The sequence below is a fragment of the Pseudophryne corroboree genome, chromosome 1 (assembly GCF_028390025.1).
Source record: "Pseudophryne corroboree isolate aPseCor3 chromosome 1, aPseCor3.hap2, whole genome shotgun sequence".
In the NCBI taxonomy this organism is placed as follows: Eukaryota; Metazoa; Chordata; class Amphibia; order Anura; family Myobatrachidae; genus Pseudophryne; species Pseudophryne corroboree.
Window position 1 is genome coordinate 1,767,335 of NC_086444.1, and position 27,146 is coordinate 1,794,480.

Below are 27,146 nucleotides of genomic sequence, written 5' to 3' on the forward strand. Positions count from 1 at the left end.
GTAAGCGGGACATACAGTAAGCGGAATATACAGTAAGCGGAACATACAGTAAGCGGGACATACAGTAAGCGGAATATACAGTAAGCGGAACATACAGTAAGCGGAACATACAGTAAGCGGAATATACAGTAAGCGGAACATATAGTAAACGGGACATACAGTAAGCGGAATATACAGTAAGCGGAACATAAAGTAAGCGGGACATACAGTAAGCGGAATATACAGTAAGCGGAATATACAGAAAGCGGAACATAAAGTAAGCGGGACATACAGTAAGCGGAATATACAGTAAGCGGAACATACAGTAAACGGAATATACAGTAAGCGGGACATACAGTAAGCGGAATATACAGTAAGCGGAACATACAGTAAGCGGGACATACAGTAAGCGGAATATACAGTAAGCGGAACATACAGTAAACGGGACATACAGTAAGCGGGACATACAGTAAGCGGAATATACAGTAAGCGGAACATACAGTAAGCGGAACATACAGTAAGCGGAATATACAGTAAGCGGAACATACAGTAAGCAGGACATACAGTAAGCGGGACATACAGTAAGAGGAACATACAGTAAACGGAATATACAGTAAGCGGAATATACAGTAAGCGGGACATACAGTAAGCGGGACATACAGTAAGCGGAATATACAGTAAGCGGAACATACAGTAAGCAGGACATACAGTAAGCGGGACATACAGTAAGAGGAATATACAGTAAGCGGAACATACAGTAAGCGGGACATACAGTAAGCGGAATATACAGTAAGCGGGATATATAGTCAGCGGGATATACAGTAAGCAGGACATACAGTAAGCGGAATATACAGTAAGCGGAACATACAGTAAGCGGGACATACAGTAAGCGGGACATACAGTAAGCGGGACATACAGTAAGCTGAATATACAGTAAGCGGAACATACAGTAAGCGGAATATACAGTAAGCGGGACATACAGTAAGCGGGACATACAGTAAGCTGAATATACAGTAAGCGGAACATACAGTAAGCTGAATATACAGTAAGCGGGACATACAGTAAGCGGGACATACAGTAAGCGGGACATACAGTGAGCGGGACATACAGTAAGCTGAATATACAGTAAGCGGAACATACAGTAAGCGGAACATACAGTAAGCAGGACATACAGTAAGCGGGACATACAGTAAGCTGAATATACAGTAAGCGGAACATACAGTAAGCGGAATATACAGTAAGCGGGACATACAGTAAGCGGGACATACAGTAAGCTGAATATACAGTAAGCGGAACATACAGTAAGCTGAATATACAGTAAGCTGAATATACAGTAAGCGGGACATACAGTAAGCGGGACATACAGTAAGCGGGACATACAGTAAGCGGGACATACAGTAAGCTGAATATACAGTAAGCGGAACATACAGTAAGCTGAATATACAGTAAGCGGAACATACAGTAAGCGGGACATACAGTAAGCGGGACATACAGTAAGCGGGACATACAGTAAGCTGAATATACAGTAAGCGGAACATACAGTAAGCGGAATATACAGTAAGCGGGACATACAGTAAGCAGAATTTACTGCAACAAAGAGAAGATTCCCAAAACCCTGAAATGACAAATTTATCAAACACGCTGTAAAGAGACCTCTGTCCTCCCACATCCTGCAGCACAAGGTATCCTTACATGGTACAGTCTTCATGCACTCCATATACAGCAGTGTGAGGAGAGAGTGCTGGGAGATCAGAGACAGCGGACTGTGACAGCAGTGTGAGGAGAGAGTGCTGGGAGACCAGAGACAGAGGACTGTGACAGCAGTGTGAGGAGAGAGTGCTGGGAGACCAGAGACAGAGGACTGTGACAGCAGTGTGAGGAGAGAGTGCTGGGAGACCAGAGACAGCGGACTGAGACAGCAGTGTGAGGAGAGAGTGCTGGGAGACCAGAGACAGCGGACTGTGACAGCAGTGTGAGGAGAGAGTGCTGGGAGACCAGAGACAGAGGACTGTGACAGCAGTGTGAGGAGAGAGTGCTGGGAGACCAGAGACAGAGGACTGTGACAGCAGTGTGAGGAGAGAGTGCTGGGAGACCAGAGACAGCGGACTGAGACAGCAGTGTGAGGAGAGAGTGCTGGGAGACCAGAGACAGAGGACTGTGACAGCAGTGTGAGGAGAGAGTGCTGGGAGACCAGAGACAGAGGACTGTGACAGCAGTGTGAGGAGAGAGTGCTGGGAGACCAGAGACAGAGGACTGTGACAGCAGTGTGAGGAGAGAGTGCTGGGAGACCAGAGACAGCGGACTGAGACAGCAGTGTGAGGAGAGAGTGCTGGGAGACCAGAGACAGAGGACTGTGACAGCAGTGTGAGGAGAGAGTGCTGGGAGACCAGAGACAGCGGACTGTGACAGCAGTGTGAGGAGACAGTGCTGGGAGACCAGAGACAGAGGACTGTGACAGCAGTGTGAGGAGAGAGTGCTGGGAGACCAGAGACAGAGGACTGTGACAGCAGTGTGATGAGAGAGTGCTGGGAGACCAGAGACAGCGGACTGTGACAGCAGTGTGAGGAGAGAGTGCTGGGAGACCAGAGACAGCGGACTGTGACAGCAGTGTGAGGAGAGAGTGCTGGGAGACCAGAGACAGCGGACTGTGACAGCAGTGTGAGGAGAGAGTGCTGGGAGACCAGAGACAGAGGACTGTGACAGCAGTGTGAGGAGAGAGTGCTGGGAGACCAGAGACAGAGGACTGTGACAGCAGTGTGAGGAGAGAGTGCTGGGAGACCAGAGACAGCGGACTGTGACAGCAGTGTGAGGAGAGAGTGCTGGGAGACCAGAGACAGAGGACTGTGACAGCAGTGTGAGGAGAGAGTGCTGGGAGACCAGAGACAGAGGACTGTGACAGCAGTGTGAGGAGAGAGTGCTGGGAGACCAGAGACAGAGGACTGTGACAGCAGTGTGAGGAGAGAGTGCTGGGAGACCAGAGACAGCGGACTGTGACAGCAGTGTGAGGAGAGAGTGCTGGGAGACCAGAGAGCGGACTGTGACAGCAGTGTGAGGAGAGAGTGCTGGGAGACCAGAGACAGCGGACTGTGACAGCAGTGTGAGGAGAGAGTGCTGGGAGACCAGAGACAGCGGACTGTGACAGCAGTGTGAGGAGAGAGTGCTGGGAGACCAGAGACAGCGGATTGTGACAGCAGTGTGAGGAGAGAGTGCTAGGAGACCAGAGACAGAGGACTGTGACAGCAGTGTGAGGAGAGAGTGCTGGGAGACCAGAGACAGCGGACTGTGACAGCAGTGTGAGGAGAGAGTGCTGGGAGACCAGAGACAGAGGACTGTGACAGCAGTGTGAGGAGAGAGTGCTGGGAGACCAGAGACAGAGGACTGTGACAGCAGTGTGAGGAGAGAGTGCTGGGAGACCAGAGACAGAGGACTGTGACAGCAGTGTGAGGAGAGAGTGCTGGGAGACCAGAGACAGAGGACTGTGAAAGCAGTGTGAGGAGAGAGTGCTGGGAGACCAGAGACAGCGGACTGTGACAGCAGTGTGAGGAGAGAGTGCTGGGAGATCAGAGACAGAGGACTGTCACAGCAGTGTGAGGAGACAGTGCTGGAATATAAGTGACAGTTGTGTGACAGCAGTGTGAGGAGAGAGTGACAGTTGTGTGACAGCAGTGTGAGGAGAGAGTGACAGTTGTGTGACAGCAGTGTGAGGAGAGAGTGACAGTTGTGTGACAGCAGTGTGAGGAGAGAGTGACAGTTGTGTGACAGCAGTGTGAGGAGTGACAGTTGTGTGACAGCAGTGTGAGGAGAGAGTGACAGTTGTGTGACAGCAGTGTGAGGAGAGAGTGACAGTTGTGTGACAGCAGTGTGAGGAGTGACAGTTGTGTGACAGCAGTGTGAGGAGAGAGTGACAGTTGTGTGACAGCAGTGTAAGGAGAGAGTGACAGTTGTGTGACAGCAGTGTGAGGAGAGAGTGACAGTTGTGTGACAGCAGTGTGAGGAGAGAGTGACAGTTGTGAGGCGCTGAACACCGCTCCTCCTGGGAGTATCAGCAGCATCACCGGCAGACCCGTAGATTACACCCTACATGTAACAAGTATAAGATAAAGGAGAATAATACTACTAATAATAATGTATAATAAGTGCCCTCCCAGGCATAGCGTGCCTCATACCTCATCCTGTATCTCTCAGCACTCTCACCCTGCTCCCTGTGTCAGGACTTCCAGATGCTGAAATGTCTCCTCTAGTTACTCTCTCCTCCTGGGATCCTTCCCCCCATCAGCCCCCATCATATCCACTCCCTGTAATCGCCCGCCTCTTCGCCCTTCCTCCCCCTCATTCCCTGCCGCTGGAAACACACAGTGCTCTGCAACTGGCAGCGATACAACATATACAATGCAATAATACATTCTGTTACAGTACACACACCTGACAAACTACACACCACCTACGGCTTATCGTTATCCCTGGCGGAGGGATCATCGCCTCTCTGGTAAAGGTATTACCGCCAAAGTGATTACCGCCTTCTCTGGTAATGCCAGGATCAATGCCCACTCCGGTAAGGGTATTACCACCCTCCCCGGTCACGGGATTATTCTCTCTGGTAACAGGGTTATTATCATCTCTGGTTATGAGTATTATTCTCTCTGGTAACAGGATTATTATCATCTCTGGTAATGAGTATTATTCTCTCTGGTAACAGGGTTATTATCATCTCTGGTAATGAGTATTATTCTCTCTGGTAACAGGGTTATTATCATCTCTGGTAATTAGTATTATTCTCTCTGGTAACAGGATTATAATCTCTGGTAATGATTATTATTCTCTCTGGTAACAGGATTATTATCATCTCTGGTAATTAGTATTATTCTCTCTGGTAACAGGATTATAATCTCTGGTAATGAGTATTATTCTCTCTGGTAACAGGATTATTATCATCTCTGGTAATGAGTATTATTCTCTCTGGTAACAGGGTTATTATCATCTCTGGTTATGAGTATTATTCTCTCTGGTAACAGGATTATTATCATCTCTGGTAATGAGTATTATTCTCTCTGGTAACAGGGTTATTATCATCTCTGGTAATGAGTATTATTCTCTCTGGTAACAGGGTTATTATCATCTCTGGTAATTAGTATTATTCTCTCTGGTAACAGGATTATAATCTCTGGTAATGATTATTATTCTCTCTGGTAACAGGATTATTATCATCTCTGGTAATTAGTATTATTCTCTCTGGTAACAGGATTATAATCTCTGGTAATGATTATTATTCTCTCTGGTAACAGGATTATTATCATCTCTGGTAATGAGCATTATTCTCTCTGGTAACAGGGTTATTATCATCTCTGGTAATGATTATTATTCTCTCTGGTAACAGGATTATTATCATCTCTGGTAATTAGTATTATTCTCTCTGGTAACAGGATTATAATCTCTGGTAATGATTATTATTCTCTCTGGTAACAGGATTATTATCATCTCTGGTAATGAGTATTATTCTCTCTGGTAACAGGGTTATTATCATCTCTGGTAATGAGTATTATTCTCTCTGGTAACAGGGTTATTATCATCTCTGGTAATGAGTATTATTCTCTCTGGTAACAGGGTTATTATCATCTCTGGTAATGAGTATTATTGTCCCTGGTAACAGGATTATTATCATCTCTGGTAATGAGTATTATTCTCTCTAGAACAGGGTTATTATCATCTCTGGTAATGAGTATTATTCTCTCTGGTAACAGGGTTATTATCATCTCTGGTAATGAGTATTATTCTCTCTAGAACAGGGTTATTATCATCTCTGGTAATGAGTATTATTCTCTCTGGTAACAGGGTTATTATCATCTCTGGTAATGAGTATTATTCTCTCTGGTAACAGGGTTATTATCATCTCTGGTAATGAGAATTATTCTTTCTGGTAACAGGATTATAATCTCTGGTAATGATTATTATTCTCTCTGGTAACAGGATTATTATCATCTCTGGTAATGAGTATTATTCTCTCTGGTAACAGGATTATTATCATCTCTGGTAATGAGTATTATTCTCTCTGGTAACAGGGTTATTATCATCTCTGGTAATGAGTATTATTCTCTCTGGTAACAGGGTTATTATCATCTCTGGTAATGAGTATTATTCTCTCTGGTAACAGGGTTATTAATATTATCATCTCTGGTAATGAGAATTATTCTTTCTGGTAACAGGATTATAATCTCTGGTAATGATTATTATTCTCTCTGGTAACAGGATTATTATCATCTCTGGTAATGAGTATTATTCTCTCTGGTAACAGGGTTATTATCATCTCTGGTAATGAGTATTATTCTCTCTGGTAACAGGGTTATTATCATCTCTGGTAATGAGTATTATTGTCCCTGGTAACAGGGTTATTATCATCTCTGGTAATGAGTATTATTCTCTCTGGTAACAGGGTTATTATCATCTCTGGTAATGAGTATTATTCTCTCTGCTAACAGGGTTATTATCATCTCTGGTAATGAGTATTATTGTCCCTGGTAACAGGATTATTATCATCTCTGGTAATGAGTATTATTCTCTCTAGAACAGGGTTATTATCATCTCTGGTAATGAGTATTATTCTCTCTGGTAACAGGGTTATTATCATCTCTGGTAATGAGTATTATTCTCTCTAGAACAGGGTTATTATCATCTCTGGTAATGAGTATTATTGTCCCTGGTAACAGGATTATTATCATCTCTGGTAATGAGTATTATTCTCTCTAGAACAGGGTAATTATCATCTCTGGTAATGAGTATTATTCTCTCTGGTAACAGGGTTATTATCATCTCTGGTAATGAGTATTATTCTCTCTAGAACAGGGTTATTATCATCTCTGGTAATGAGTATTATTCTCTCTGGTAACAGGGTTATTATCATCTCTGGTAATAAGTATTATTCTCTCTGGTAACAGGGTTATTATCATCTCTGGTAATGAGTATTATTCTCTCTGGTAACAGGGTTATTATCATCTCTGGTAATGAGTATTATTCTCTCTGGTAACAGGATTATTATCATCTCTGGTAATGAGTATTATTCTCTCTGGTAACAGGGTTATTATCATCTCTGGTAATGAGTATTATTCTCTCTAGAACAGGGTTATTATCATCTCTGGTAATGAGTATTATTCTCTCTGGTAACAGGGTTATTATCATCTCTGGTAATGAGTATTATTCTCTCTGGTAACAGGGTTATTATCATCTCTGGTAATGAGTATTATTCTCTCTGGTAACAGGGTTATTATCATCTCTGGTAATGAGTATTATTCTCTCTGGTAACAGGGTTATTATCATCTCTGGTAATGAGTATTATTCTCTCTGGTAACAGGGTTATTATCATCTCTGGTAATGAGTATTATTCTCTCTGGTAACAGGGTTATTATCATCTCTGGTAATGAGTATTATTCTCTCTAGAACAGGGTTATTATCATCTCTGGTAATGAGTATTATTCTCTCTGGTAACAGGGTTATTATCATCTCTGGTAATAAGTATTATTCTCTCTGGTAACAGGGTTATTATCATCTCTGGTAATGAGTATTATTCTCTCTGGTAACAGGATTATTATCATCTCTGGTAATGAGTATTATTCTCTCTGGTAACAGGATTATTATCATCTCTGGTAATGAGTATTATTCTCTCTGGTAACAGGGTTATTATCATCTCTGGTAATGAGTATTATTCTCTCTGGTAACAGGGTTATTATCATCCCTGGTAATGAGTATTATTCTCTCTGGTAACAGGGTTATTATCATCTCTGGTAATGAGTATTATTCTCTCTGGTAACAGGGTTATTATCATCTCTGGTAATGAGTATTATTCTCTCTGGTAACAGGGTTATTATCATCTCTGGTAATAAGTATTATTCTCTCTGGTAACAGGGTTATTATCATCTCTGGTAATGAGTATTATTCTCTCTGGTAATAGGGTTATTATCATCTCTGGTAATGAGTATTATTCTCTCTGGTAACTGTGTTATTATCATCCCTGGTAATGAGTATTATTCTCTCTGGTAACAGGGTTATTATCATCTCTGGTAATGAGTATTATTCTCTCTGGTAACAGGGTTATTATCATCTCTGGTAATGAGTATTATTCTCTCTGGTAACAGGACTGGGGTGAGCAGGGAGCATGTACGGGATGAGCAGGGAGTACGTACGGGGTGAGCAGGGAGCATGTACGGGGTGAGCAGGGAGCATGTACGGGGTGAGCAGGGAGCATGTACGGGGTGAGCAGGGTGAGGTATCATCTAATATCCTCCTGCAGAACATTTCAATCAAATGACTGCTGGTGAATATATACTTGTCTAGGTCTATTAAAAATGAGAGCTGCAGATTATCACCACTGATTGCAGTGAAATACTAGTTAGTAAATTGGGTGATAAGAATGACAGCATTGCTATCTGCTTTTGTATTAGAAGCTTATGCACATGACGGGTTACTGTTGATAAATTGGAGTGTTAGCTCCTGAGGGCGTGGCTCTGATAGATCTAGGTGTTATTACTAGTTATTGCTGGAGGCGGGGTCACTGGCGTTGGGGTAATCAGAGTAGTCACATGCTTGATCCATTACAGCATTAGGAAGGCTTGTGGCCATTAATACCAAGGACATTATTCAAACCAAAGGAAAACAGAAGGACAAACGTGAGTTCACTTACTGTACACATCAACCTACCCCAGTCTGAGTAACGCGGACACTTATAACCTACATCTGTGCTAGGAACGATTGTCGCATCTTATTACATAGCACGGATCTACCTGACTCAGACATTTCACCAATAATGCTTGTATCTGTATTCCTGTAATCTGTTATTTATGTACAGCCGCCCCAATGTAATGTTACCCACACATTTACAGGATTACCATTACTTTCTAACCCTCTCACAATCCTCTCATGTCTTACAGTCCAAATACATTCCTGCACCCACCTTATCTACACTTCTGATTCACTTCATACTAAATCTGCCCCCATTGCTCTTACACGGCTTATCTCACCTGTATCTCTGCAATTCTCCTGCTCTGATTCCCTTACAGCCTCCTCTCCTACTTCCAGTTTCCCTCACCCTATTTACCTACATAACACTATGTCCAGGTTTTCTTATACTCCCCACATCACTCAGTGTCTACCTAATAATGTATCTTTATCCTTCCCCCCTAGTCTCCTACACCTCCTCCTCTCTCCCCTCCTCTGTATCCTTCCCCCCTAGTCTCCTACACCTCCTCCTCTCTCCCCTCCATCCCTCTGTATCCTTCCCCCCTAGTCTCCTACACCTCCTCCTCTCTCCCCTCCATCCCTCTGTATCCTTCCCCCCTAGTCTACTACACCTCCTCCTCTCTCCCCTCCATCTCTCTGTATCCTTCCCCCCTAGTCTCCTACACCTCCTCCTCTCTCCCCTCCATCTCTCTGTATCCTTCCCCCCTAGTCTCCTACACCTCCTCCTCTCTCCCCTCCATCTCTCTGTATCCTTCCCCCCTATTCTCCTACACCTTCTCCTCTCTCCCCTCCTCTGTCTCCCCTCCATCCCTCTGTATCCTTCCCCCCTAGTCTCCTACACCTCCTCCTCTCTCCCCTCCATCCCTCTGTATCCTTCCCCCCTAGTCTCCTACACCTCCTCCTCTCTCCCCTCCATCCCTCTGTATCCTTCCCCCCTAGTCTCCTACACCTCCTCCTCTCTCCCCTCCATCCCTCTGTATCCTTTCCCCTAGTCTCCTACACCTCCTCCTCTCTCCCCTCCTCTGTCTCCCCTCCATCCCTCTGTATCCTTCCCTCCTAGTCTCCTACACCTCCTCCTCTCTCCCCTCCATCCCTCTGTATCCTTTCCCCTAGTCTCCTACACCTCCTCCTCTCTCCCCTCCATCCCTCTGTATCCTTTCCCCCTAGTCTCCTACACCTCCTCCTCTCTCCCCCTCCTCTGTCTCCCCTCCATCCCTCTGTATCCTTCCCTCCTAGTCTCCTACACCTCCTCCTCTCTCCCCTCCATCCCTCTGTATCCTTTCCCCTAGTCTCCTACACCTCCTCCTCCTCTCCCCTCCATCCCTCTGTATCCTTTCCCCTAGTCTCCTACACCTCCTCCTCTCTCCCCTCCATCCCTCTGTATCCTTCCCCCTAGTCTCCTACACCTCCTCCTCTCTCCCCTCCTCTGTCTCCCCTCCATCCCTCTGTATCCTTTCCCCTAGTCTCCTACACCTCCTCCTCCTCTCCCCTCCATCCCTCTGTATCCTTTCCCCTAGTCTCCTACACCTCCTCCTCTCTCCCCTCCATCCCTCTGTATCCTTCCCCCTAGTCTCCTACACCTCCTCCTCTCTCCCCTCCATCCCTCTGTATCCTTCCCCCTAGTCTCCTACACTTCCTCCTTTCCCTACATCTCTCTGTATCCTTCCCCTAGTCTCCTACACCTCCTCCTCTCTCCCCTCCATCCCTCTGTATCCTTCCTCCCTAGTCTCCTACACCTCCTCCTCTCTCCCCTCCATCCCTCTGTATCCTTCCCCCCTAGTCTCCTACACCTCCTCCTCTCTCCCCCTCCATCCCTCTGTATCCTTTCCCCTAGTCTCCTACACCTCCTCCTCTCTCCCCTCCATCCCTCTGTATCCTTCCCCCCTAGTCTCCTACACCTCCTTCTCTCCCCCCTCCATCCCTTTGTATCCTTTCCCCTAGTCTTCTACACCTCCTCCTCTCTCCCCTCCATCTCTCTGTATCCTTCCTCCCTAGTATCCTACACCTTCTCCTCTCTCCCCTCCATCCCTCTGTATCCTTCCCCCTAGTCTCCTACACCTCCTCCTCTCTCCCCTCCATCCCTCTGTATCCTTTCCGCTAGTCTCCTACACCTCCTCCTCCTCTCCCCTCCATCCCTCTGTATCCTTTCCCCTAGTCTCCTACACCTCCTACTCTCTCCCCTCCATCCCTCTGTATCCTTCCCCTAGTCTCCTACACCTCCTCCTCTCTCCCCTCCATCCCTCTCCTACACCTCCTCCTCTCTCCCCTCAATCCCCCTGTATCCTTCTCCCTAGTCTCCTACACTTCCTCCTCTCCCCTCCATCCCTCTGTATCCTTTCCCCTAGTCTCCTACACCTCCTCCTCTCTCCCCTCCATCCCTCTGTATCCTTCCTCCCTAGTCTCCTACACCTCCTCCTCTCTCCCCTCCATCCCTCTGTATCCTTCCTCCTAGTCTCCTACACCTCCTCCTCTCTCCCCTCCATCCCTCTGTATCCTTCCCCCCTAGTCTCCTACACCTCCTCCTCTCTTCCCCTCCATCCCTCTGTATCCTTCCCCCCCTAGTCTCCTACACCTCCTCCTCTCTCCCCTCCATCCCTCTGTATCCTTCCCCCCTTGTCTCCTACACCTCCTCCTCTCTCCCCTCCATCCCTCTGTATCCTTCCCCCTAGTCTCCTACACCTCCTCCTCTGTCTCCCCTCCATCCCTCTGTATCCTAACCCCCTAGTCTCCTACACCTCCTCCTCTCTCCCCTCCTCTGTCTCCCCTCCATCCCCCTGTATCCTTCCCCCCTAGTCTCCTACACCTCCTCCTCTCTCCCCTCCATCCCTCTGTACCCTCCCCCCTTAGTCTCCTACACCTCCTCCTCTCTCCCTTCCTCTGTCTCCCCTCCATCCCCCTGTATCCTTCCCCCCTAGTCTCCTACACCTCCTCCTCTCTCCCCTCCATCCCTCTGTATCCTTCCCCCTAGTCTCCTACACCTCCTCCTCTCTCCCCTCCTCTGTCTCCCCTCCTTCCCCCTGTATCCTTCCCCCCTAGTCTCCAACACCTCCTCCTCTCTCTCCCCTCCATCCCTCTGTATCCTTCCCCCCTAGTCTCCTACACCTCCTTCTCTCTCCCCTCCATCCCTCTGTATCCTTCCCCCCTAGTCTCCTACACCTCCTCCTCTCTCCCCTCCATCCCTCTGTATCCTTCCCCCCTAGTCTCCTACACCTCCTCCTCTCTCCCCACCATCCCTCTGTATCCTTCCCCCCCAGTCTCCTACACCTCCCTCCTACACCACCTCCTCTATCTCCCCCTCCATCTCTCTGTTTCCTCCCCCCCCCCAGTCTCCTACACCTCCTCCTCTCTCCCCTCCTCTGTCTCCCCTCCATCTCTCTGTTTCTCCCCCCCCCCAGTCTCCTACACCTCCTCCTCTCTCCCCTCCTCTGTCTCCCCCTCCAACCCCCTGTATCCTTCCCCCTTGTCTCCCTACATCTCCTCCTCTCTCCCCTCCATCCCTCTGTTCCCTCCCCCCCCCAGTCTCCTACACCTCCTCCTCTCTCCCCTCCTCTGTCTCCCCTCCATCCCTCTGTATCCTTCCCCCCTAGTCTCCTACATCTCCTCCTCTCTCCCCTCCATCTCTCTGTTTTCTTCCCCCCTAGTCTCCTACACCTCCTCTGTCTCCCCTCCATCCCCGTTTCCATCCCCCCTAGTCTCCTACACCTCCTCCTCTCTCCCCTCCTCTGTCTCCCCTCCATCCCTCTGTTCCCTCCCCCCCAGTCTCCCACACCTCCTCCTCTCTCCCCTCCTCTGTCTCCCCTCCATCTCTCTGTTTCCTTCCCCCCTTGTCTCCTATACCCTCTCCTCTCTCCCCTCTCTGTCTCCCCTCCATCCCTCTGTATCCTTCCCCCCTAGTCTCCTACACCTTCTCCTCTCTCCCCTCCATCTCTCTGTATCCTTCCCCCCTAGTCTCCTACACCTCCTCCTCTCTCCCCTCCTCTGTCTCCCCTCCATCCCTCTGTTTCCTTCCCTCCTAGTCTCCTACACCACATCCTCTCTCCCCTCCTCTGTCCTCCCCTCCATCCCTCTGTTTCCTTCCCTCCTAGTCTCCTACACCTCCTCCTCTGCTCCCCTCCATCTCTCTGTTTCCTTCCCCCGTCTCCTACACCTCCTCCTCTGTCTCCCCTTCATCTCTCTGTTTCCTTCCCCCTAGTCTCCTACACCTCCTCCTCTCTCCCCTCCTCTGTCTCCCCTCCATCCCTCTGTTTCCTTTCTCCCTAGTCTCCCACACTTCCTCCTCTCTCCTCTACTCTATCTTCCCTCCATCTCTCTGTATTCTTTCCCCTCCTTTCCTGTTACCCACTTTCACTCACTTCTCCCCCATGGTCCTGCTACCCTACAACTAAACCCTGCTCCCAAGTGAGGGTTGGTTATTATAATACTGAGGTAGGAATATACCAGTGAGGGTTGGTTACTAAATACTGAGGTAGGATTATACCAGTGAGGGTTAGATAATATAATACTAAGGTAGGATTATACAAGTGAGGGTTGGTTACTAAAATACTGAGGTAGGACTATAGCAGTAAGGGTTAGTTAATATAATACTGGGGTAGGATTATACCAGTAAGGGTTTGTTGCTATAATACTGGGGTAGGACTATAGCAGTAAGGGTTAGTTAATATAACACTGGGGGTAGGATTATACCAGTGGAGGGTTGGTTACTATAACACTGAGGTAGGAATTATACCAGTGAGGGTTAGATAATATAATACTAAGGTAGGATTATACAAGTGAGGGTTGGTTACTAAAATACTGAGGTAGGACTATAGCAGTGAGGGTTAGTTAATAAAACACTGGGGTAGGATTATACAAGTGAGGGTTTGTTGCTATAATACTGAGGTAGGATTATACCAGTAAGGGTTAGTTAATATAATACTGGGGTAGGATTATACCAGTAAGGGTTTGTTGCTATAATACTGGGGTAGGACTATAGCAGTAAGGGTTAGTTAATGTAACACTGGGGTAGGATTATACAAGTGAAGGTTAGATAATATAATACTGAGGTAGGATTATACAAGTGAGGATTAGTTACTAAAATACTGAGGTAGGACTATAGCAGTAAGGGTTAGTTAATATAACACTGGGGTAGGATTATACAAGTGAAGGTTAGATAATATAATACTGGGGGTAGGATTATACCAGTGAGGGTTGGTTACTATAATACTGAGGTAGGATTATACCAGTGAGGGTTGGTTACTATAATACTGAGGTAGGATTATACCAGTAAGGGTTAGTTAATATAATACTGGGGTAGGATTATACCAGTAAGGTTTGTTGCTATAATACTGGGGTAGGACTATAGCAGTAAGGGTTAGTTAATGTAACACTGGGGTAGGATTATACAAGTGAAGGTTAGATAATATAATACTGAGTTTGCATTTCCGGTTTATTTTTTAAGGAGTTATGTTGGATTCAACAATTGTTTTTGTTAAGTTTATAATTATACAAAGTTTCCATTTAAATATTATGGAATGATGGATGGATCAATACTTATTTTCTATATTTGGTTAGTATACTTTATAATCTCAAACTTACGATGAATATAACACTTTAAAGATTAATGAAAACTAGATTCTCATCAATATATTTATATATGCTCTTTATAATATTAACACACTGTATAAGGGTTTGTTGCTATAATACTGGGGTAGGACTATAGCAGTAAGGGTTAGTTAATGTAACACTGGGGTAGGATTATACAAGTGAAGGTTAGATAATATAATACTGAGGTAGGATTATACAAGTGAGGATTAGTTACTAAAATACTGAGGTAGGACTATAGCAGTAAGGGTTAGTTAATATAACACTGGGGTAGGATTATACAAGTGAAGGTTAGATAATATAATACTGGGGTAGGATTATACCAGTGAGGGTTGGTTACTATAATACTGAGGTAGGATTATACCAGTGAGGGTTGGTTACTAAAATACTGAGGTAGGATTATACCAGTGAGGTTTGGTTACTGTTATACTGAGGTAGGATTATACCAGTGAGGGTTGGTTACTATAATACTGAGGTAGGATTATACCAGTAAGGGTTTGATTCTATAATACTGAGGTAGGAAAATACCAGTGAGGGTTTGTTAATATAATACTGGGATAGGATTATACAAGTGAAGGTTAGATAATATAATACTGAGGTAGGATTATACAAGTGAGGATTAGTTACTAAAATACTGAGGTAGGACTATAGCAGTAAGGGTTAGTTAATATAACACTGGGGTAGGATTATACAAGTGAGGGTTAGTTAATATAATACTGAGGTAGGATTATACCAGTGAGGGTTAGTTAATATAATACTGGGGTAGGATTATACAAGTGAGGGTTGGTTATTATAATGCTGAGGTAGGATTATACCAGTGAGGTTTGGTTACTGTTATACTGAAGTAGGATTATACCAGTGAGGGTTGGTTACTAAAATACTGAGGTAGGATTATACCAGTGAGGATTAGTTAATATAGTACTGGGGTAGGATTAAAAAAGTGAGGTTTGGTTACTAAAATACTGAGGTAGGATTATACCAGTGAGGGTTTGTTGCTATAATACTGAGTTAGGAATATACCAGTGAGGGTTAGTTAATATAATACTGGGGAAGGATTATACAAGTGAGGATTAGTTACTAAAATACTGGGGTAGGATTATACCAGTGAGGGTTGGTTACTAAAATACTGAGGTAGGATTATACCAGTGAGGGTTGGTTACTATAATACTGAGGTAGGATTATACAAGTGAGGATTGGTTACTATAATACTGAGGTAGGATTATACCAGTAAGGGTTAGTTGATATAATACTGAGGTAGGATTATACCAGTGAGGTTTGGTTACTGTTATACTGAGGTAGGATTATACCAGTGAGGTTTAGTTAATATAATACTGAGGTAGGATTATACCAGTGAGGTTTGGTTACTGTTATACTGAGGTATAACAACTGAGGTCTACAACCGCCCTTGTCACTAATTTAGGATATTTAAATATTGTTTCTTTTCAAATGTAACATGCCACCAAATGTTGGCTAGGCCCCCAATTCAGTATTCAGTATAGGTGGGGGGCACCAAAACCTACCCTTGCTCCGGGCACCATGGCACCTAGCTACACCTCTCTACTGAGGTAGTATTATAGCAGTAAGGGTTATCTAATATAATACTGAGGTAGGATTATACAAGTTAGGGTTGGTTACTATAATACTGGGGTAGGATTATACCAGTAAGTATTAGTTAATATAATACTGGGGTAGGATTATACAAGTGAGGGTTATTTAATATAATACTGGGGTAGGATTATACCAGTGAGGGTTGGTTACTATAATACTGGGGTAGGATTATACAAGTGAGGGTTGGTTATTATCAAACTGAGGTAGGATTATACCAGTGAGGGATGGTTACTATAATACTGAGGTAGGATTATACCAGTGAGGGATGGTTACTATAATACTGAGGTAGGATTATACCAGTGAGGGTTGGTTACTATAATACTGAGGTAGGATTATACCAGTGAGGGATGGTTACTATAATACTGAGGTAGGATTATACCAGTGAGGGTTGGTTACTAAAATACTGAGGTAGGATTATACCAGTGAGGGTTGGAAACTATAATACTGAGGTAGGATTATACAAGTGAGGGTTGGTTACTATAATACTGAGGTAGGATTATACCAGTGTGGGTTAGTTAATATAATACTGAAGTAGAATTATACCAGTGAGGTTTGGTTACTATAATACTGAGATAGGATTATACAAGTGAGGTTTGGTTACTATAATACTGAGGTAGGATTATACCAGTAAGCGTTAGTTAATATAATACTGAGGTAGGATTATACCAGTGAGGGATGGTTACTATAATACTGAGGTAGGATTATACCAGTGAGGGTTGGTTACTATAATACTGAGGTAGGATTATACCAGTGAGGGATGGTTACTATAATACTGAGGTAGGATTATACCAGTGAGGGTTGGTTACTAAAATACTGAGGTAGGATTATACCAGTGAGGGTTGGAAACTATAATACTGAGGTAGGATTATACAAGTGAGGGTTGGTTACTATAATACTGAGGTAGGATTATACCAGTGTGGGTTAGTTAATATAATACTGAGGTAGGATTATACCAGTGAGGTTTGGTTACTATAATACTGAGGTAGGATTATACCAGTAAGCGTTAGTTAATATAAAACTGAGGTAGGATTATACCAGTAAGGGTTGGTTACTATAATACTGAGGTAGGATTATACAAGTGAGGGATGGTTAATATAATACTGAGGTAGGATTATACCAGTGAGGTTTGGTTACTGTTATACTGAGGTAGGATTATACCAGTGAGGTTTGGTTATTGTTATACTGAGGTAGGATTATACCAGTGAGGGTTAGTTAATATAATACTGAGGTAGGATTATACCAGTGAGGTTTGGTTATTGTTATACTGAGGTAGGATTATACCAGTGAGGTTTGGTTATTGTTATACTGAGGTAGGATTATACCAGTGAGGGTTAGTTAATATAATACTGAGGTAGAATTATACCAGTGAGGTTTGGTTACTGTTATACTGAGGTAGGATTATACCAGTGAGGTTTGGTTATTGTTATACTGAGGTAGGATTATACCAGTGAGGGTTAGTTAATATAATACTGAGGTAGGATTATACAGTGAGGTTTGTTATTGTTATACTGAGGTAGGATTATACCAGTGAGGTTTGGTTATTGTTATACTGAGGTAGGATTATACCAGTGAGGGTTAGTTAATATAATACTGAGGTAGGATTATACCAGTGAGGGTTAGTTAATATAATACTGAGGTAGGATTATACCAGTGAGGTTTGGTTACTGTTATACTGAGGTAGGATTATACCAGTGGGGGTTGGGTTACTTTTGGTCCTGCCCAGGCTGCTATGGCATCTCTACCCCGGCTGCTGCAGCACTTCACTCTACATTGATGTTGCAGCACCTCTCTCTGCCCCACAGGCTGCTGCAGCACCTCTCTCTGCCCCTCAGGCTGCTGCAGCACCTCTCTCTGCCCCTCAGGCTGCTGCAGCACCTCTCTCTACATTGATGCTGCAGCACCTCTCTCTGCCCCTCAGGCTGCTGCAGCACCTCTCTCTACATTGATGTTGCAGCACCTCTCTCTGCCCTCAGGCTGCTGCAGCACCTCTCTCTGCCCCTCAGGCTGCTGCAGCACCTTCTCTCTGCCCCTCAGGGCTGCTGCAGCACCTCTCTCTCCCCCTCATGCTGCTGCAGCACCTCTCTCTACATTTATGTTGCAGCACCTCTCTCTGCACCTCAGGCTGCTGCAGCACCTCTCTCTGCACCTCAGGCTGCTCCAGCACCTCTCTCTGCCCCTCAGGCTGCTCCAGGACCTCTCTCTGACCCTCAGGCTGCTGCAGCACCTCTCTCTGCCTCTCAGGAAATTCTGGGACATTATTTTCATTGAAGCATGGTGGGTTTATCAGGTCTGGGATATGAGTTCTAGGGTTAAGGCATTGGGGACTATGAAATAGTGTGTGTGTGTGTGTGTGTGTGTGTGGTGTGTGTGTGTGTGTGTGTGTGTGTGTGTGTGTGTGTGTGTGTGTGTGTGTGTGTGTGTGTGTGTGGGGGGGGGTTGTCAATTATGAAGCAGCATTTTCAGTGAGAGTCTAGGGGGTTTGGGTCTGTGGGGTGGTCACATTTGTGGCATTATTTTAATTAAGGCAGTGGGAGATTATCAGATTGCCATGAGCTCCACAAGGTCTACAACCGCCCTTGTCACCAATTTAGGATATTTAAATATTGTTTCTTTTCAAATGTAACATGCCACCAAATGTTTGGCTAGGCCCCCAATTCAGTATTCAGTATAGGTGGGGGGGCACCAAAACCTACCCTTGCTCCGGGCACCATGGCACCTAGCTACACCTCTCTACTGAGGTAGTATTATAGCAGTGAGGGTTATTTAATATAATACTGAGGTAGGATTATACAAGTGAGGGTTGGTTACTATAATACTGGGGTAGGATTATACAGTAAGGATTAGTTAATATAATACTGGGGTAGGATATACCAGTGAGGGTTATTTACTATAATACTGGGGTAGGATTATACCAGTGAGGGTTGGTTATTATAATACTGAGGTAGGATTATACCAGGTGAGGGATGGTTATTATAATACTGAGGTAGGATTATACCAGTAAGGGATGGTTACTATAATACTGAGGTAGGATTATACCAGTGAGGGTTGGTTACTATAATACTGAGGTAGGATTATACCAGTGAGGGTTGGTTACTATAATACTGAGGTAGGATTATACCAGTGAGGGTTTGATGCAATAATATTCAGGTAGGATTATACCAGTGAGGGGTTGATGCTATAATACTGAGGTAGGATTATAGCAGTGAGGGTTAGTTAATATAATACTGGGGTAGGATTATACCAGTGAGGATTAGTTAATATAATACTGGGGTAGGATTATACAAGTGAGGGTTAGTTAATATAATACTGAGGTAGGACTATAGCATTAAGGGTTAGTTAATATAACACTGGGGTAGGATTATACAATTGAGGGTTGGTTACTAAAATACTGAGGTAGGATTATACCACTGAGGGTTGGTTACTATAATACTGAGGTAGGATTATACCAGTGAGGGTTGGTTACTAAAATACTGAGGTAGGATTATACCACTGAGGGTTGGTTACTATAATACTGAGGTAGGATTATACCAGTGAGAGTTGGTTACTAAAATACTGAGGTAGGATTATACAAGTGAGGGTTGGTTATTATAATACTGAGGTAGGATTATACCAGTGAGGGTTGGTTACTAAAATACTGAGGTAGGAATATACCAGTGAGGGTTAGTTAATATAATACTGGGGTAGGATTATAATAGTGAGGGTTGGTTACTATAATACTGAAGTAGGATTATACCAGTGAGGGATGGTTACTATAATACTGAGGTAGGATTATACCAGTGAGGGTTGGTTACTATAATACTGAGGTAGGATTATACCAGTGAGGGTTGGTTACTATAATACTGAGGTAGGATTATACCAGTGAGGGTTGGTTACTAAATACTGAGGTAGGATTATACCAGTGAGGGTTGGTTACTAAAATACTGAGGTAGGATTATACAAGTGAGGGTTAGTTAATGTAATACTAGGGTAGGATTATACCAGTGATGGTTGGTTACTATAATACTGAGGTAGGATTATACCAGTGAGGGTTGGTTACTATAATACTGAGGTAGGATTATACCAGTGAGGGTTGGTTATTATAATACTGGGGAAAGATTATACCAGTGAGGGTTAATTACTAAAATACTGGGGTAGAATTATACCAGTGAAGATAAGTTACTGTAATACTGAGATAGGATTATAGCAGTGAGGATGGTATTATTGGGTATTATTATGTCGGCGATGCTTGGTGACTGTAATACTGGGCTGTGATTATGGGATCAGTGATGTGGGTATTATTATGTCGGCAGTGCTTGGTGACTGTAATACTCGGCTGTGATTATGGGATCAGTGATGTGGGTATTATTATGTCGGCGATGCTTGGTGACTGTAATACTCGGCTGTGATTATGGGATCAGTGATGTGGGTATTATTATGTCGGCGGTGCTTGGTGACTGTAATATTCGGTTGTGATTATGGGATCAGTGATGTGGGTATTATTATGTCGGCGATGCTTGGTGACTGTAATACTCGGCTGTGATTATGGGATCAGTGATCAGGGTATTATTATGTCGGCGATGCTTGGTGACTGTAATATTCGGTTGTGATTATGGGATCAGTGATGTGGGTATTATTATGTCGGCGATGCTTGGTGACTGTAATACTCGGTTGTGATTATAGGATCAGTGATCAGGGTATTATTATGTCGGCGATGCTTGGTGACTGTAATACTCGGTTGTGATTATGGGATCAGTGATGTGGGTGGCTATAACACCCTAGTATTACTTCATTTGCTGATGTATCGCGTGTTGGTGATGACTATAATAAGGGTTGAGATACACTATATACTGAGTTATATAAAGGTGAGTACTGGTAAATGAAATGCGGCCTCTGCGGATTTCTCGCCGCCTGTAACTGAGATCCACAACTTATTCACACCTTATAAATAACATCTAATTCATGCCAGAGATCCTAAACATGGCAGTGCTGGGGTGAGAGGGAAATATGGCGGTGTGAGAACATGGCAGTGCTGGGGTGAGAGGAAATATGGCGGTGTCTCGTCACAGCAAATGACTGTATGGAATACATGGAATGGAGGATGGTATACGGGAACTCACATCAGCCGCTTTCTTCTCTGCTAGTTCCAGTCTCTCCTGAGCTTCCTTCACAGACTCAGAGTATTTCTCCACTTCATCCTCTGTACCCTTCGTCTTCTTCTGCAGCCCCATCACCTCCTCCTCCAGCTGCGGAGACAGATATTATATACATTATATGCACCGTATACATAACACATCACACTGAATACAGCATCATTTCCTCAGGTGCCTCTGATTTGTGGGGCTGGTACTGCTGCAGCTGTAAAAGCAGAATATCACTGGCAATGACATCACCGGGGATATATAAACTCTGGCAATGACATCACCGGGGATATATAAACTCTGGCTATGACATCACTGGGGATATATAAACTCTGGCTATGACATCACTGGGGATAAATAACTCTGGCTATTACACACTGGGGATATATAAACTCTGGCTATGGCATCAATGGGGATAAATAACTCTGGCTATGACATCATTGGGGATAAATAACTCTGGCTTATGACATCACTGGGGATAAATAACTCTGGCTATGACATCACTGGAGATAAATAACTCTGGCTATGACATCACTGCGGATAAATAACTCTGGCTATGACATCACTGGGGATATATAAACTCTGGCTATGACATCATTGGGGATAAATAACTCTGGCTATGACATCACTGGGGATAAATAACTCTGGCTATGACATCACTGGGGATAAATAACTCTGGCTATGACATCACTGGGGATAAATAACTCTGGCTATGACATCACTGGAGGTAAGGAAACTATGGCAATTCCGTCACTATAGAAAAACTCCATTTATTACATCATGGGGATACATTTATTTTATGACATCACTGTGGCTTTAGCTATCCCAACTCAAGGGATAAGACCATTCCTGTTATGACATCACTGGGGATAAATAAAGAAGCAACGTTTGTGTCACTGCTGGGAGGGGGTGATGTAGGAGCACCTCCATCTGTATTCCCTGTAATGCTGCACATACAGTATAAATGTAGTCAGAAAAAGAGTGTACATTGCAGAACCTTCCACAAGATGTCGCTATAGTGCAAGGACACACAGCACACTGGGCTGACCGCATCCCCTTTTACCAAGTGCCCCTACATATATCCCAAAGCCTCCTATCATTTACCTGAGGGTCACCCCCAGACCTCCTGCCATTAACCTGAGGGTCACCCCCAGACCTCCTGCCATTAACCTGAGGGTCACCCCAGACCTTCTGCTATCTACCTGACGGTCACCCCTAGACTCCTATTATCTGCCTGAGGGTCACCCCTAGACTCCTGTTATCTACCTGATGGATATCCCCAAGCCTTCTATAATCTGAAAATCATCACCAGACCTCCTGCCATTAACTTGAGGGTCTCCCCAGACCTCCTGCCATCTACCTGATGGTCACCCCTAGACTCCTATTATCTGCCTGAGGGTCACCCCTGGATTCCTATTATCTGCCTGAGGGTCACCCCTAGACTCCTATTATCTGCCTGACGGTCACCCCTGGACTCCTATTATCTACCTGAGGCATATCCCCCAAGCCTTCTATAATCTGAAAATCACCCCCAGACCTCCTGCCATTAACCTGAGGGTCACCCCAGACCTCCTGCCATCTACCTGAGGGTCAAGCCCAGACCTCCTATTATCTGCCTGAGGGTCACCCCTTTGCTCTTATCTTCTACATGAGTGTCACCTCCAAGCCTCTTACCCTCTACCTGAGGGTCACTCCCAGAGCTCCTATAATCTACCAGAGGGTCAGCCCTAGACCTCCTGCCATCTACCTGAGGGTCACCCCATTCATAATAACTTAGACTCAGCTACTAACCAGGTCACTTCCCAAAGCTTCATGACGAGACCTTATATTCTCACTGTAATGTAACTAGATTGCAAGCCTCTGTGACACCACAATCTGAATAAAGATGAGATAGTAACATCCTTGGCTTATAACGTCACTGGCTGTAACTTCTTGACCGAGGTTACGTTAATATTATATCTGCCATAATAAATATCCATATGATGTCATTAATTATTCCTCGCTGTGCCTGTCCTCCACTGCAGTGTGCCAATAGATTGTTAGCTCCTCAGTCCAGCTTCACTTGCATGCCAATTTCCTCAATGAGCAGAGTGTACTGGGGTTTGCAATGGGCGATGATGAGTGTAATCCATCGGAGGTAGTAGTGGTGGTAACACCGGGCTTTACTGCGGAACACCAGGTACTGTAGGCGGACACTGGGGGCAACAGTAGCAGTGAGACCCCGGCTGGGGCAGTAGTGAAAGTTTGGGGGCAGTAATAGTAGTCAGACAACAGCAGGGAGTATTAGTGACAGGCTAGGGGCAGTAGCAGCAGTATCAGCCCCGACTGGGGGCAATAGCAGCAGTATGAGCCCCCTGGCTGGGGGTACCAGTGACAGGCTGGGCCGAGGGCAGTAGCAGTAGACCCCGGCTAGGGGCAGTAGTAATACCCCCCTGGCTGGGGACAGCAGTATGAGCCCCCCCAGGTGTGGGGTGGTAGTAAGAGGCCGAGGGTAGTACAGTACTAAGCCCCTGGTTGGGGGCAGTAGTGATACCCCCCTGGCTGGGGGCAGTAGTGATACCCCCCTGGCTGGGGGCAGTAGTGATACCCTCCTGGCTGAGGGCAGTAGTGATATCCCCTGGCTGGGGGCAGTAGTGATACCCCCCTGGCTGGGGGCAGTAGTGATACCCCCCTGGCTGGGGGCAGTAGTGATGCCCCCCTGGCTGGGGGCAGTAGTAATACCCCCCTGGCTGGGGGCAGTAGTAATACCTCCCTGGCTAGGGGCAGTAGTGATACCCCCCTGGCTGGGGTCAGTAGTAATACCCCCCTGGCTGGGGGCAGTAGTAATACCCCCCTGGCTGGGGGCAGTAGTAATACCCCCCTGGCTGGGGGCAGTAGTAATACCCCCTGGCTGGGGGCAGTAGTGATACCCCCCCGGGGGGCAGGGGCAGTACCTGCTTGCAGCGGTCCTCCGCCTGCTTCTTGTCGCCCTCCGCCTGCTCCGCCCGGTCTATGGCGTTCTCCTTGTCCAGCTTCAGCATCTGCATCTTCTTCTTGATGGCGTCCATGGCGGCGGCTGCTGAGGTCCGGGGATGAGTGCGGAGATCCGGGGGCTGCGGCGGTGCTGAGGTCCGGGGATGAGTGCGGAGATCCGGGGGCTGCGGCTGCTGAGGTCCGGGGGCTGGAGGAGAGCTGCCCGGACCCCCCGCTTTATATCCCGGCAGCCAGACACCGCCCAGACCCGACTATCAGCGCCTTGTATGGAAGAGACGTGGCCGGGGAGGAGGAGGACGGAGGAGGGGGCAACAGCGAGGGGTGAGGGGCAGATAGAGGGGAGGGGGGCAACAGTGAGGGGCAGATAGAGGGGTGGGGGCAACAGCGAGGGGTAAGGAGCAGATAGAGGGGAGGGGGGCAACAGTGTGGGGCAGATAGAGGGGTGGGGGCAACAGCGAGGGGTGAGGGGCAGATAGAGGGGAGGGGGGGCAACAGTGTGGGGCAGATAGAGGGGTGGGGGCAACAGCGAGGGGTGAGGAGCAGATAGAGGTGAGGGGGAGGGGCAGTCTCGTATAAGGGGCAGATAGAGGTGAGGGGGAGGCAGTCTCGTATAAGGGGCAGATAGAGGTGAGGGGGTGGGGGTGGGGGCAGTCTCGTATAAGGGGCAGATAGAGGTGAGGGGGGACAGTCTCATATAAGGGGCAGATAGAGGTGAGGGGTGGGGGCAGTCTCGTATAAGGGACAGACAGAGGTGAGGGGGGGGGGGGGCAGTCTCATATAAGGGACAGATAGAGATGAGGGGGGACCAGTGTCGTATAAGGGGCAGATAGAGGTGAAGGGGAGGCAGTCTCATATAAGGGGCAGATAGAGGTGAGGGGGGACAGTCTCATATAAGGGACAGATAGAGGTGAGGGGGCGGGGGGGCAGTCTCATATAAGGGACAGATAGAAGTGAGGGGGGGGGCAGTCTCATATAAGGGGTAGATAGAGGTGAGGAGGGACCAGTCTCATATAAGGGGCAGATAGAGGTGAGGGGGGGACAGTCTCGTATAAGGGGCAGAAAAAGGTGAGGGGGGACCAGTCTCGTATAAGGGGCATATAGAGGTGAGGAGGGACCAGTCTCATATAAGGGACAGATAGAGGTGAGGGGGGACAGTCTCATATAAGGGACAGGGGACCAGTCTCGTATAAGGGACAGATAGAGGTGAGGGGGGGACCAGTCTCATATAAGGGACAGATAGAGGTGAGGGGGGACAGTCTCATATAAGGGACAGATAGAGGTGAGGGGGGACAGTCTCATATAAGGGACAGATAGAGGTGAGGGGGCGGGGGGGCAGTCTCATATAAGGGACAGATAGAAGTGAGGGGGGGGGCAGTCTCATATAAGGGGCAGATAGAGGTGAGGAGGGACCAGTCTCATATAAGGGGCAGATAGAGGTGAGGGGGGGACAGTCTCGTATAGGGGGCAGAAAAAGGTGAGGGGGGACCAGTCTCGTATAAGGGACAGATAGAGGTGAGGGAGGGACCAGTCTCATATAAGGGACAGATAGAGGTGGGGGGGGGGCAGTCTCATATAAGGGACAGATAGAGGTGAGGGGGGACAAGTCTTGTATAAGGGGCAGATAGAGGTGGGGGGACAGTCTTCTATAAGGGGCAGATAGAGGTGAGGGGGGACCAGTCTCATATAAGGGGCAGATAGAGGTGGGGGGGCAGTCTCATATAAGGGGCAGATAGAGGTGAGGAGGGACCAGTCTCATATAAGGGACAGATAGAGGTGAGGGGGGGGGGACAGTCTCATATAACGGGCAGAAAGAGGTGAGGGGGGACCAGTCTCGTATAAGGGGCAGATAGAGGTGAGGAGGGACCAGTCTCATATAAGGGGCAGATAGAGGTGAGGGGGGGACAGTCTCATATAAGGGGCAGAAAGAGGTGAGGGGGGACCAGTCTCGTATAAGGGGCAGATAGAGGTGAGGAGGGGACCAGTCTCATATAAGGGGCAGATAGGGGTAAGGGGGGGAACAATCTCATATAAGGGGCAGATAGAGGTGAGGAGGCACAAGTCTCATATAAGGGGCAGATAGAGGTGATGGGGGGACAGTCTCATATAAGGGGCAGATAGGAGTAAGGGGGCACCAGCCTCATATAAGGGGCAGATAGAGGTGAGGGGGAACAAGTCTCATATAAGGGGCAGATAGAGGTGATGGGGGACAGTCTCATATAAGGGGCAGTTATAAGTGAGGGGGCACCAGTCTCATATAAGTGGCAAATAGAGAATCTCAAATAAGGGGCAGATAGAGGTGAGGGGGGACCAGTCTCATATAAGGGGCAGATAGAGGTGAGGGGGACAGTCTTCTATACGGGGCAGATAGAGGTGAGGGGGGACCAGTCTCATATAAGGGGCATATAGAGGTGAGGGGGACAGTCTCGTAAAAGGGGCAGATAGAGGTGAGGGGGCGGGGGGGCAGTCTCATATAAGGGACAGATAGAGGTGAGGGGTGGCAGTCTCATATAAGGGGCAGATAGAGGTGAGGGGGGACCAGTCTCGTATAAGGGGCAGATAAAGGTGAGGAGGGGACCAGTCTCATATAAGGGGCAGATAGGGGTAAGGGGGGGATTAATCTCATATAAGGGGTAGATAGAGGTGAGGAGGCACAAGTCTCATATAAGGGGCAGATAGAGGTGATAGGGGGGACAGTCTCATATAACAGGCAGATAGGGGTAAGGGGGCACCAGCCTCATATAAGGGGCAGATAGAGGTGAGGGGGCACAAGTCTCATATAAGGGGCAGATAGAGGTGATGGGGGGACAGTCTCATATAAGGGGCAGTTATAAGTAAGGGGGCACCAGTCTCATATAAGGGGCAAATAGAGAATCTCATATAAGGGGCAGATAGAGGTGAGGGGGCACAAGTCTCATATAAGGGGCAGATAGAGGTGATGGGGGGGACAGTCTCATATAAGGGGCAGATAGGGGTAAGGGGGGACCAGTCTCATATAAGGGGCAGATAGAGGTGAGGGGGACAGTCTTCTATAAGGGGCAGATAGAGGTGAGGGGGACAGTCTCATATAAGGGGCAGATAGAGGTGAGGAGGGACCAGTCTCATATAAGGGACAGATAGAGGTGAGGGGGGGGGGGACAGTCTCATATAAGGGGCAGAAAGAGGTGA

The 27,146-nt window shown here is 46.6% G+C and overlaps 1 protein-coding gene across 3 annotated transcripts in view; it reads right to left on the minus strand.

Moving 5' to 3' along the window:
* The window catches only part of TPM2 (tropomyosin 2), an 80,209-nt gene extending 56,021 nt beyond the window's left edge, over positions 1 to 24,188 (minus strand). The window contains exons 1-2 of one of the 3 annotated variants that reach the window (XM_063957471.1): positions 23,942 to 24,186; positions 20,988 to 21,113 (exon numbers count right to left, since the gene is read on the minus strand). In XM_063957471.1, the coding sequence (XP_063813541.1) occupies positions 20,988 to 21,113; positions 23,942 to 24,055 (240 nt within the window). In that variant the 5' untranslated portion in view covers positions 24,056 to 24,186. Of the gene's footprint in view, positions 1 to 20,987; positions 21,114 to 23,941 lie in introns of all 3 variants that reach the window. The other 2 variants (XM_063957470.1, XM_063957469.1) reach the window with 2 other exon arrangements.
* Positions 24,189 to 27,146: the final 2,958 nt, after the last annotated feature.